This window comes from Ambystoma mexicanum, chromosome 5q (genome assembly GCF_040938575.1).
Source record: "Ambystoma mexicanum isolate Mex_15411 chromosome 5q, UKY_AmexF1_1, whole genome shotgun sequence".
Lineage (NCBI taxonomy): Eukaryota > Metazoa > Chordata > Amphibia > Caudata > Ambystomatidae > Ambystoma > Ambystoma mexicanum.
Window position 1 is genome coordinate 1240108991 of NC_090933.1, and position 14021 is coordinate 1240123011.

General features: G+C 50.5%; 1 protein-coding gene across 2 annotated transcripts in view; it reads right to left on the reverse strand.

The window, feature by feature from the left end:
* Positions 1 to 14021, reverse strand: part of TOP1MT (DNA topoisomerase I mitochondrial) — a 1647637-nt gene that overhangs the window by 195582 nt on the left and 1438034 nt on the right. For both annotated transcript variants that reach the window (XM_069621749.1, XM_069621750.1), the window contains exon 11: positions 298 to 425. In XM_069621749.1, coding sequence (XP_069477850.1) covers positions 298 to 425 — 128 coding nt within the window. The remainder of the gene's footprint in view (positions 1 to 297; positions 426 to 14021) is intronic.

Genomic DNA, 14021 nt, shown 5'->3' on the forward strand with positions numbered 1-14021 from the left:
GACTCGCCCCATCGCTTCTACAGTTTAGAAAAGAGCTCAAGACCTTCCTCTTCAAGGAATGGCTCCTACCTAACACCTAAGTCAGGACACCCATCCTACCCGAGACTCAATGATATGCTCCTTAATGTTTACTCCCCTGCTGTTAATTGCCTTTTCTCTGCTTCTTTCACTGTGTTCTTGTAGGATTGTATAGCGCTCCATTGCTTCCCGAAGCTAGGTCTGCACTCAATACCATAATAATCTGCACACGGAATATACCCAGCCTGCAATATGTGCAAGTCCATTCCTCTCACTTACCTTGGCCTGCAGAGTCTGCATGGATTTCTCAAATGTTTTGGGTGCAGCTCTTTGATGGTTGCACAGAAGAGCAACAGCTCGGTTGGCCCGGTTGTAAGACAAGATCTTCGCAGCCACGTTGTCATCCTCTGTTGAGCAGAAACACACATTTTCAATGCTAGTCAATGCAGAGTACCAAAATAACCAAAAAGATGTCACTTCGAATTTTGAGAGGTAAATATCGCATAGGAGTACAGGAGTCCTTACTGTGAATAATTTGTACTTGCTTCTGAATCCCCCCCGCCACTTTTTCTCCATACTTGTGGCATATCATAAAGCACCCTAATGAATGGCGGATGGGAATTCGTCACATGGTATCCAGAATGGCAAAACAAGGCTCTTCGGCTAAATTGTCATGTAGAACTGCTTGGCCATATTGGACATCTGCACTGGAGCTTGCGCCCATGCAGTAGATTTTGCAAAAGGATGTGACAGATGCCTCTGAACCACAGCTGCAGTGTGCATATCTTTTAGGAGGAATATCTTCACAGAGTGCAGCACTCTAAAATGAAAGACTATAAACCAGCCAATTTTTGATTTCAAAACCTCTGAGCAAAGAGTGGAACTGCAATAAATAAATGATTTTTTGAAAGATCATAACTCTTACCGCATCTAGGCAAAGTTTTAGAGCCCTGCGTGAAGACTGGGATTCACTGAAGTGAAGGGATTACTAACTCCATATCCACATAAGGAAGAAACAGTCAGATATCTTGATTCAGATTAAAATCTGAAATTAGCCACTGTCGAAAGTGCATGGGAGTAGAGAACACCACATAATAACTCTGAACTATCCTCTGTGTAAAGAGACTAGATCTTACACAACACATGCAGTAACCACAGCAACAAAAAAAAAAAAGGTATTTAATGGAGGTTTGAACCCATGACTTCAGCAGATTTAAACAGCTCATGAACAAATTAACAGAATATTAAAATAGCAGGCTTGAAAGGCATCAAGGTCTGAAATGCTCCATGGAAGCATCTTCGACAGGGTAACTCCAGAAACCCCTGCAGGTGGTGTACAGGGAGGGAGTTTCCAGTTGTCATGTATGGCCAACAAATCTAATAGCAACACGCTCCAATGCCCAAATATTTAGACCACTATCATAAGGGATAGCTTCTGTTTGTTGGGGCCCTACTAAGCAAGTCTGCCTGTATGTTGAGTACTCCCGCCAAGTGTGCACCCACCGGAAAGCGGTGATACTGGATGGGCCATTGCCTCATTTTATACACCATCCTGCCCAGATGTGTTCCCCTCCTCCCTGGCTTGCAGAGGTAAAACATTCCTATTGCACTCGCCATCTTTAGTTCTGTGAACATTCCGATAAAAGAAAGTAAGGCCAGAAGGGAGTAGTTTCTTACCTGTAACTCCATTTCTCCAGCATTGGTATCTTTCATGGATTCACATGCTGTGAATATTTCCCGTCGCCAGGCTGGGAAACCTCAGTAACTTTAACATAGTATTTTCCTATGGAAAACATCGACACAGTGTCCTATCAACGTCTTTTTGGGTGCTTTGGGCTGCACCAATATGATGCCCAGTATAAATAACCACGCCCCTGCGGCTTCCCTTCAGATTGAACTTCCAAAGTAGAGGAAACCCGAATCAAGGTTTGCCGGCAGGCGCATGTGAATCCATGAAAGATACCAATGCTGGAGAAGGGAATAGTTTCTTACCTGTAACTCCATTTCTCCAGCATTGGTATCTTTCATGGATTCACATGCTTAGAATATTCCCCGTCGTCAGGCTGGGAATCCCCGGTACATTATATAGACCCTTTCCCGTAGGAAAACTTTTTCGACGCTTATGCGTCCTATCCACCTCGTTTTGTATCCTGCGTGCCCGCGCCGTCAGGGCGTCATGATATAAATACAGGCCCCGCCCCCGCGCTCCCTCAGATTTCGGCCCCCAAAGTAGTGGGGGAACCGGTTTGCATGTTCAGGGGAGGCAGGTGGGCGCATGTGAATCCATGAAAGATACCAATGCTGGAGAAATGGAGTTACAGGTAAGAAACTATTCCCTTCTCCAGCATTGGATCTTTCATGGATTCACATGCTTAGAATAGATTACACAGCAGTAACACCACCCCCAAAGAGGAGGCGTGCATGCAAACCCATATACTTTGTTCGCAAAGCCCGTTCCCTATGATCATGTATACAACAGTAATCGTTAACACAGGAAAACGAACCACATACAGTCATAAATTCCATAGGCTGCAACCCTTCAGCCGGGGCTTACCTTACTGGAATAGGTGTCGAAGCACCGCCTGTCCCATCCGGGTATCTTTGGCATGTTGCTGCGACAGGCAGTAATGGCGGGTAAAGGTGTGTGTAGCCGCCCAGGTAGCCGCCATGCAAATGTCCCCCAGAGGGACTCCGGCCCACAGTGCCGTCGACGATGCCGCTGCTCTAGTTGAGTGAGCTCTTGGCCGTCGTAGAAGAGGCTTCCCTGCCCTAGAATGGCAGTACGAAATGGTAGATGACACCCATCTTGACAGTCCTTGCTTCGAAATGGCTTTTCCTTTAGCACCCAAACCATAGGCCACGAACAGCTGTCTCGTTTCTCTGAACGGTTGCGTACGATGGAGATAAAACTTAAGAGCCCTTTTTACATCCAATGTGTGTAGCATGCGCTCCGCTCCCGAGCATGGCTCCGGAAAAAACGTAGGCAACACAATAGAGGAGTGTTTATGGAACACTGAAGGAGCTTTTGGTATAAACTGCGGGTTAGTGGCTAGAACTACCTTGTTCTTGAAAAATCGTAAGTATGGTGGGTCTACCATTAGAGCCTGAACTTCTGAAATACGTCGTGCTGAAGTGATGGCCACCAGGAAAGCCAATTTCCACGACAGAAACTTTAGAGACGATGATGACATTGGCTCAAAAGGAGGCTTCATAAGAGATGTTAAGACCAGATTGAGGCTCCACTCCGGCGGAAATTTCTTCTCTGGAGGGAAACTCCGAAAGAGGCCTTTAAGGAAGTGCTTAATCAGGCGGTCGCTGAACAAAGGTGCCGAGTGCCGTTGACGAGTAAACCTGGAAATGGCTGCTAGGTGTACTTTTATTGAAGATACCGACAGGCCCTTTTGAGCTAAGAGCAGCAAGTATGGAAGGAGCTGTTCTGGCTTAATCGATTGCGGGGCCAAGCCTGGTTGATCCTCACACCATTGACAGAAACTTTTCCATTTGTACGCGTATGAGGCGTTTGTGGAAGGTGCTCTTGCCGCTTGTAGGATACGCAGACAGTCCTCCGGAATCGTTAGCCGACCAAATTCGGCGAAGTCAGGAGCCAGGCCGTCAACTGGAGGCTGTCCGGGTCGTGATGCCAAACAAAACCGTCCTGTCGAGACAGTAGGTCGGGGGTCTTCTTGAATCTCATCGGTTCCGCCGCCGCTAAGTGTAGCAGGTCTGAAAACCACACCTGTCTGGCCCAGTATGGGGCCACCAGAATTACACGACATGGGTACCTGAGGATCCATTGCAATGTCCTCCGGACCAGGGGAAATGGAGGGAATGCGTACATGAATTTGTTCGTCCATGGGAAGGAGAACGCATCCCCCAGAGAGCCCTTCTGAGGCCATCTGCTTGCGTACTGATGGCATTTTTTGTTGTTCTTCGTTGCAAACAGGTCTATGGACGGGTGTCCCCATTTCTTGAATACTTGTTGTAGTTGTTGGTCGTTCAGTACCCACTCGTGAACTTCGTTAATTTCTCTGCTGAGGGCATTGGCTTCCACGTTTCTCACGCCTGGTAGGTGGAACGCTAAGATTTGCATGTTGTGTTGTAGGGCCCAATGCCAGATTTTCTGTGCCTCCGTCGATAGGGACCTGGAACGTGTCCCTCCTTGTTTTCTCAAGTAGAACATCGTAGTGGTGTTGTCCGTCATGACACGCACCACCGAGTCCCTCAGTTGCGGAAGAAAAGATTTTAGAGCCCATCGCACTGCTCTCAGTTCTAGCAGGTTGATATGCAGGGAGGACTCCTGCAAGGACCACTGGCCTTGTACCTGTAACATATCCAGATGAGCTCCCCATCCGCTCAGCGATGCATCCGTCACCACCGTCTTTTGGAACTCTGGTTCCAGTAGAGGCATCCCTTTCGTCAGATGAGTAGACACTCTCCACCAGCCGAGTGCTTCAACTAGTTGTTCGTCGACGACCAGTCTGTCGGACCAGCGACCTCGGCTCTGCGCCCAACGGTCCGCTAGAAATTCCTGGCAAGGTCTCATAAACAGACGGCAGTTGTTTATTAGCGGAATGCAGGACGACATGGTCCCTAGCAGGGACATGTACTTGCGCACTGAGACCTTGGTACCGCCTCTCCATTCCGACGCCTTGTTTTGAAGTTTCTGAATTCTTTCGCTGGATGGTCTCACCAGGCTTGTGTGTGTATGAAACTCCGCTCCTAGGAAGACCAAGGTCCTCGAAGGCTCTACGGAGGACTTGTTGAAGTTTATTGCGAAGCCCAGTTCCTGTAAGAGGGACATTGTGGCTCTTAGACTGTCTCGTGTTTGTTCCTTGGATGAACCTCTGACCAGCCAGTCGTCTAGATATGGATAGACATGATGACCGTCCTTCCTTAAATGGGCCGCGATAGGGGCCAAGCACTTGGTGAACGTCCTGGGGGAGGACTTGAGCCCGAACGGGAGGACCTTGAACTGAAAATGCTTTCTCCCGACGACGAATCTTAAATATCTCCTGTGTCGTGGGCGTATTGGAATGTGAAAATAAGCATCTTGAAGGTCTAGTGATGATAGATAATCCATGGGTTGCACCGACCTGATAACCTCTTGGAGCTTTAGCATTTTGAATTTTAGGCTCTTTAGCCACTTGTTGAGTACCCTCAGGTCGAGAATGGGCCTCCATTTGCCGTTTGGCTTTTTTACAACAAAGAACCTGGAATAAACTCCTTGTCCTTCCTGTGCTACAGGAACTCTCTCTACCGCCCCTTTTTGCAACATAAGCGCCGCCTCTTGTCGTAGGATTCGGAGGTGGGGCTGTGTCGAGAATAAAGGAGGAAGACGCGGAGGTTTGTCTTTGAATTGCAGCGCATGACCCATGCGAATCGTGTCTAGGACCCATCGATCTGTGGTGATGCATTTCCATCGGTCGAAGTGATGAGAGACTCGACCCCCCAGGACGTTCCAAAGGCCGTCATTGGTTGCTGGTTTGCTTGGTCTTCGTTGACGACGGACCTGAGCCTCGCCGTCTGGAGGCTTGATAATCCCTGCTTCTACGTGCCGACTGGGACGCTCGTCTGAAACCTTGTGAAGAGTAAGAGGGCCTGTTGAATCCACGGTCCCTCGAGGCTCCAAAGCGGGAGTTTCCAGAAGCACCCCTGAAGGGGCGAAAAGAACGAAAATTTCTACCCGTTTGAAGGGCGCCGAGGGACCTAGCAGTATCCGTGTCTTCTTTCATCCCTTTCAGCGCTTCATCAACCTTTTCGCCAAACAGGTGTTCCCCTTCGCATGGCATGTCAAGGACTTTGTACTGTACTTCAGGACGGAAAGTAGTACATTTGAGCCACGCTTGCCGACGAAGCACTACTCCATGGTTGATTTGTTTGAACCCAGATTCTGCTAGGTCAACTGCGATATTGATAGCGTGGTTCGAGGCCTCTTCGCCATCCCGCACCAGTAACATAGCTGCTTTCCGGTGTTCGTCTGGCAGGTGTTCTAGGATAGGGGCTAGTTTGTGCCACATTTCCCTATCATATCGTGACACGATCGCTAAGGAATTGGCTGCTCTTACTGTCGTCGCTCCGACCGAGAGCACCTTCTTTCCAAAGGCGTCCTGTCTCCTAGCCTCGCTTTCAGGTGGCGTTGAACATTTTTGCTGGACCCTGGCCTTCCTAGCCGCTGCCGCCGACACCACCGAGTCAGACAGAGGCTGTGATGTTAGACATTTTGGAGTGGACTCCGGAGCTTTAAACTTTTTCTCGATCCGTCCCTTTATGGCGGGCTCCGAGAACGGATGGCGCATCGTCTTGAGACCTTCTTGCCACAACGTGGTCCAGGATTGGGATGGCAAATACCGATTTTCTCCTTTGACCCATATGGTCAAAAAGGAAACAGTCTTTCTTCTGCTCCTCCGGAATCAAGCCGAATTCGGAACAAGCTTTCCCCATCATTGCATGGAAGGCTCCCACGTCATCCGGGGGAGATGGCTGTGACTGGCTCCTCGTAGACTCTACCTCTACATCCGAATTCCATGTTGGGTCCCTCGAAGGTGACAGGGAGATGTCTGACCCTGAGTCACCCAGTACAGAATCGGACTCCGACAACTCACCCTCCTCCTGTGCTCGAGGACGATCTTTTACTGCCTGGGGAGCCGATGGGTGTTTCGTCGTCGATCGAGCCGTACAAGTTTGCTCGTCGACGGAAGGTACGGACAAAAGTGACGATGACGTCCCGGGCTGAGGGAACTGCGTATCCAGCCGCTGCAGGAGCTTCTGAAGAGTTAAGCACATCCAGAGACAAAACTGTCTGGGGGGTCAATAACGTGGAAGATATCGGTACCATACCCCCGTTCGCACTCGTCGCCGTCGTCGACGTGGAAGGCCGTAAGCCTAAATCCGATGGCTGCAGAATCAGATCACCTTCTCCTTCCGCCGAGCCGGCCGTGTCTGGCTGCAGTAAGACCTCCGGGGGGATCGGGTCATAGACCTCAGGCAGCCAAGCCATGGACTGAGTCTCCGTCGACGGGGGAATCCCACCCGCTGCTGCTTGAACGGTAATAGGCATCGTCAATGACACCGAGGTCGACGAGCAAGTCGTCGTCGTCGAGCCCTTAGACTTCGTCGTCGATTTGGATGCCGACTTCCCGGCTGAGGCTTCCCGACTCATGGAAGACCTGGGACGGTCCCCTGAGGAGGATTTTGACAGCGCTAGCCTCTCCGTCTTAGATGATGAGGAGGAGGACTTTTTATGTGATGAGGAAGATCCATCCTGTTTCCTCTTATGCTTGTCCTCAGAGCGCATTTCAGCTGGCCGTACCCTCTTCGATGGAGGTTCCGACTTACTCCTGGAGGCCGTGGAGCCAACTTCCGAAGCCGGGTAGGCCCCTGCTCCGTCATTAAGCCAGTCGACCAGCCTTCTTTTTCGGTCCTTAAGGGTTTTTTGGGAGAAACCCTGACAAATTTCACATGTATCCGCCGAGTGGTGCGGGTGGAGACAGTAGATACAGTCCATGTGGCCATCTCCTTCATAAACCTTTTTTGAGGCCACAGGTTGCACACGGGCGAAATAACGCTTTTCCAGACATAATTCTCCAGAATTTGAACTTCGCCGAAGCGAAACAGACAAAACAACCTAGTTTTCACTAGTAGTAAAACACGAGGATCCCACTACTTTGAAAGACGGTTGAAATCTGAGGGAGCGCGGGGGCGGGGCCTGTATTTATATCATGACGCCCTGACGGCGCGGGCACGCAGGATACAAAACGAGGTGGATAGGACGCATAAGCGTCGAAAAAGTTTTCCTACGGGAAAGGGTCTATATAATGTACCGGGGATTCCCAGCCTGACGACGGGGAATATTCTAAGCATGTGAATCCATGAAAGATCCAATGCTGGAGAAATGGAGTTACAGGTAAGAAACTACTCCCTTCTCCAGGATTGGATCTTTCACGGATTCACATGCTGTGAATAGATTACAAAGCAGTATGACAACCTGGAGGTGCTCGACAGGCAACCCAACCCCCACGCTCCAGGCCCCAGTCATTAACACAATGAACATCAGCCAACAACATGTAGAATAACCAAAACAGCAAGATAGAGTAAAAAAACTGAAAGCTGCAGGGCCTACCTTATTAAAACAGGCAATGGAGGACCGCCCGTCCCACCTGCACATCTTCCACATGCTGCTGTCCCAGACAGTAGTGTCTCATGAAGGTATGCGGCACTGCCTAAGAGGCTGTTTGCAAATGTCACTGAGCGGTCTCCCAGCCCACAGTGCTGCAGACGACACCGTGGAACTCAGAATTGGCCTTAGGAGTGCCCCTCATTGCCAACCTTCCTGTGTCAAAAGGAAATTGTAGAGGAGACCCAACGGGAAAGTCCTTGCTTGGAAATGGACTGGCCCTTGTTGGAGGAACCAAAAGCCACAAACAGCTGTCTCGACTTTCTGAAAACCGGAGTACGGTCGAGATAAAACTTCAACGCCCTCTTGAAATCTAGGGAATGTAGCACCCTCTCTGCCAGAGTGGTAGCCTTAGCAAAGAAAGCAGGCAAGGCAATAGTAGAGTTTGTGAAACTCTGACAGGACTTTAGGTATAAAGTGAGGATTAGTAGACAGGAGAACCTTGTCCCCCATGAACCGCAGATACGGCGGGTCAATGACCAAAGCCTGAAGGTCCGACATCCTCCTGGCTGAAGTAATAGCCACGAAAAAAAGTGACTTTCCACAGGAGTAACTTCAACGACGCTGTCGACATGGGTTCAAACGGCAGCTTCATGAGAGCGGAGAGTACCACATTGAGACGCCATACCGGAGCAAACTTCTTCTCCCGGAGAAATGTCAGAAAAAGCCCTTTGAGGAAATGCTTGACTAACCAGTCACTGAATATTGGAGTAGAGTTGCCGGCACCAGGAACAGGACCTAGTCCATTTTCTACTGTAAGAGACATTGGTAGATGGCGCTCTTACTGCCGCCAGGATCTGACGACAATCCTCGGGGAGACTTAGATGTCCAAACTCAGCGTGGCTCCTGACCACGCTGCTAGGCTGAGTGGCGTCGGGTCTTGTTGCCACACCTTGCCGTCGTTCTGCAATATCAGATCTGGCTCCAACCCCAGACGAAGCGGTTCATCCACTGCGATGTGAAGAAGATCCGATAACCATGTCTGCCTGGGACAGACAGGGGCCACCAAGATCACTTTGCACCGGTACTTGCGCACCAACTGGATCATCCTCCGAATCAGGGGAAAGGGAGGAAACGCGTACGCGAACAGGCCCGTCCACGGGAACGAGAAGGCATCCCCTTCGACGCTGGATGAGCCATCCTGCTGACAAAGAGAGGGCATTGCTTGTTGTCCTGTGTGGCGAACAAGCCCAGCGGGGGAGACCCCCCCCCATTTCTTGAAGATCCACGCCACCTGCACCTCCTTCAGTTTCCATTCGTGCAACTGACCAGTGTCACTGCTCAGAGCATCCGCCTGCACAGTCTAGATTCCCGGTAAATGGAATGCAGTTATGTGAATCCCGTGAGCTATGGACCAATGCCAGACTGCCTGAGCTTCTCGAGAAAGCAGCCTGGATGGAGTACCCCCTTGCTTGCGCAGGTAAAACATGGTGGTGGTGTTGTCTGTCAAAATGCGAACCACAGCCCCCTAAATCAGTGGGAGAAATGACTTCGGAGCCCAATGCACCGCTCTCAACTCCAACACGATGTGCAACAATGCTTCTTGTAGGGACCATAGGCCCTGAACCTGAAACTGGTCGAGGGGCAACCCCCAACCCAACCCACCTGGGAAGAGTGTCACCATCGTGAATCGAAAGTCTTACTCCACCAGGGGCATGCCCCGCACCAGGTCCTCCGAGCACTTCCACCACCTTAGGGCCTCCACCAGAACCCGGGGAGATGACCACCTTGTCCGACCATCGACCCCGCCTGCGACCACCTGGATGGCAGAAACTCCTGCACGGGCCTCATGAACAGTCGACAATTGGGAATGAGCGGAATGCAGGATGCCATGGAACTGAGAAGAGATATGTAACTCTGGACCGAAACCGAAGTTTCCGGCCCCCACTTGCCCATCTTGGAGAGCAACTTCGCTACTCTTTCGGCGGACGGCAGCACCAGATTCCTCTGCGTATGAAATTGAGCGCAGAGAAAAAACAAATCTCTGGATGGAGTCAGACAAGATTTGTGGAAGTTAACGGCAAAGTCCAGCCGCTGTAACAGGATCATCGACGCATGGAGAGATTCCGACACCCTTTGTGGAGAGACACCCCTGACCAACCAGTCGTCCAGGTCCGGACACAAATGATGTCCCCTCCCTGTGGAGGAACGCCGCCACCGGAGCTAGGCACTTGGTGAAGGTCCTTGGAGCCGACTTGAGGCCAAAAGGGAGCACCCGAAACTGAAAATGCTTGTCGCCGACCACGAATCGCAGGAATTTGCAATGTTTTTGCAGCATTGGGATGTGGAAGTAAAGTGTCCTCGAGGTCCTACGACAAGAAATCCCTTGGTTGCACCCAGCTAAATGTCTTGTAACGTGAGCATCTTGAACTTCAGGCATTGAAGATTCTTGTTCAACGGCCGAAGGTCGAGAATAGGGCGCCACTTTCTATTTGGCTTTTTGATTACATAAAACCGGGAGTAAACCCCCTGCCCTTGTTCTGAAACCAGGACTGGTTCTATCGCCCCTTTTACCAGCATGAGACGCACCTCCTGCCGCAAGACTTGGAGATGCGGCTGCGTCACCTTCACAGGAGGAATAGGGAGTTGGGGACGACGAAACTCTAGAGTGGCCATGTTACACTGCATCCAGTACCCAATGGTCCGTTGTAATTAAACGCCACTCGTCAACGAATTTCACCACCCTGCTCCCTAGCTGAGTGCCCATATGGCAGTCATTGCTGTGACTTGGACTGCCGACCTCGAGCTCTTGAGGCAGCTGAAACCTTCTTCCGCTGCGCCTGACAGTCCCGGTTCTTCTGCGTGGATTAGAACTAATGCCGGAACCCTTGCGACGAATAACTGGGGCGACCGTAACCCTGTAAGCAGCAAACCTGGCATTTCCAGAGGCCCCTCGAAATGGCCGAAAAGAACGGCCACTCTGCAGCGTACCCATGGACCTCGCTGTATCAGAGTCCTCCTTCGTCCCCTTCAATGCCTCATCAATTTTTTCACCAAATAACCGCTCGCCTTCACATGGCTTATCGACCACTTTATGTTGGACCCCTGGCCGATAGTCTGCGCAGCGCAGCCATGCCTGCCTCCAGAGCACCACACCATGATTTGTTTGAATCCTGATTCTGCCAGGTACACCGCAATGTTAATGCTGTGGTTGGGGGCTTCCTCACCCTCCCGAACCAGCAGAAAGGGCCTGTAGTTTACTAACTCTCCTTATAGAAGTGATAGCCACTAGGAATGCTGTCTTATAGGTAAGATCTTTGAGACTTGCTTTATGCATAGGCTCAAAAGGAGACACTATAAGTCTAGTCAAAACCACATTTAGGTCCCATCCGGGAGCCGGGTTAGAAATGGGGGGATGAATCCTTTTAACCCCTTCCATGAAAGCCTTAATAACTTGTACTTTCCACCACAACACCTTCTGTTGTGACGTAGTGTAGGCTGAAAGAGCAGCTAAGTGAACCTTTAGAAATTAAAAACCAGGCCCGAGTCTAGTAGGTTAGTCAGGTACAATACAATGCTAGTAGGAGAGCAGTCAATAGGATTGACGCCCTTGGACTTGCATCAGATAAACCTTTCCAATTTACTGGCGTAACTTACCTGGTGATAGGTTTTCTAGCCTCCCTAAGCATGTCCATGCATCTCTGAGGGAGTTGTAGGTGCCCAAACTATGACCCCAGGAGCCAAGCCGCCAAATTCAGGGTTTGCGGGCATGGGCGAAGAGTTTCTCCCTTGTCTTGAGACAACATGTTGTACGGGCAAGGCAGTTTCATTGGAGGCGATAGGGACCTCTCCATCAGATGGGAGAACCAGGGTTGGCAGGCCCACATGGGAGCCACCAATATCACGGTGACTGGTTCCTGGTGCATCTTGTGCACTATCTTGTTGCGCAGGGGAGTCAGGGAGCAGGGGGGGGGCTTGAGGAGCATAAACAAATTTCCCTGGCCATGTTATCCAGAGACCATTCCCCTTGGATCGGTTCTGGAGGTACCTGGAGGCGTAATCTTAGCATTGAGCATTCTCCAGAGTTGCAAACAAGTCGATCTCTGGGAAACCCATTGCGCGAACACATTGGAGACGATGTCTTTGTGTAGTCGCCATTTGACTCAACGGGCAGTGGGAAGTCTCTGCTGAGCACGTCCGCTAGAAGATTGAGTTCCACTGAAATGTACTGAGACAACGGGAACATCCTGTGTTTGAGAGCCCATACCCAAATGTTTTGGGACAGCTTAGATAGCCCTGGAGTGTGTGGTCCCCTTGCTTGTTCGAGTGTGAGAACCAAGACTGTCTTTCCCTGTAACTGTGTCTGAAAGGCTTTCAGTGCTTTGAATATGGCTAACCGCTCCAACAGATTTATGTGGTTGGATGCTACATCTGGGGACAACACGCTGTGCACCATCTGCTGAAGCAGGTGAGCCCCCCCCCCCCAACATGTGAGATATGTGTCTGTCGTGAGAGTGGCTTCTACTGCGGGGGTGGTGAAGGTCTTCTTCCCCTTCGAGGTTTTCCCTCGACCACCACTGCAGAGAGAGAACGAGGGCTGGTGAGACCACTACCAGATCTTCGCATTGTCCTCTGGTCTGACACCACTGGCTGTTGAGCCACTCGCGCATGGGAAGCATGTGCAGACACGCGCGAGGAACTAAATAAATGCAGGACGCCATCATTCCTAATAGTCACATGGCTTTGCGTACCGTCACCTCTCGACTGGCTACATATTGAGGGATCTGAAACAGCATGTTTAGAACCCTCTCATTGGAGGGGAAGACGAGGCTGTCTTCTTTCTGAATTAGAGCCCCTAGGAACTGTTTGTCTTTACTGGGGTCTAGGCTGGACTTCTTCTCGTTGATGGAGAATCCCAAGCTGAAAAGGAGGTCTATCGTCCTCTGGGTATTCAACAGACATGTCCTTTCGGAATCCCGTTATGAGCCAGTTGTCGAGGTAAGGGTAAACCGGAACGGATTCTCTGTGCAGGTGCGCTGCTGCCACTGCTAGTACCTTTGTAAACACCATGGGCGCTGAGGAAATGCCGAACGGTAGTACTTTTGAACAGATAGTGCTTGTCCTCTATCATGAACCTCTGGTATTTTCTGTGTGCCTGCAACATTGAAATATGAAAGTATCCATCTTTCATATCCAGTGTTGCCATGTAATCCCTGTTTCCGCGGAGGGATTCTTTCCTGTAATGTGACCATACAAAACCTTTGAGGTTCGACAAATGTTTTCGCTGTGCGCAAGTCTATCACAGGGCGCATGGTGAGGTCCTTTTTGGGTACAAGGAAGTACACTGAATAAATACCCTTGTTTACCTGAAGAAGAGGGACAACTTCTATGGCGCTCTTTTCCTGCAGGATCTCAACCTCTTGCAGCAGGATGCGTAGGTGTTCCGGCACCAGGGGTCTTGATTTTGGCAGTCTGAATTGAGGTGGTCAGCAAAATTCTATGCAGTACCCGTGGCTGACAGTCCTGAGCACGCACTGGTCTGGAACCCGGATCGGAGGGTCATTTCTGACCTGAGGCTGGGGAGCCTCTGGGAGTGGAATTCCGGCCTCTACCCTTTCCACGGCGTTGTCCTCTAGGTGGATACGTGGTGTTGGATCCTTGTCCTGAAGAGCGACGAGCCCCGGTGGTCTTTGGGTAACCTGGTTTAAGGTCTTAAGAGTCTCATACTCCTCCTTAGCTGCCTCAAGCACCTCGTCCACGGCCTTGCCAAACAAGCTGGTCTCCTCAACCGGCTTGTTTATTAAGGCTGCTTAGGTTTCAGGCTTAAAACCAGAGTTCCTTAACCAGGCGTACCGTCTAAGCAAAGGTCCTTCCCGCTGTTTCAGCAGCG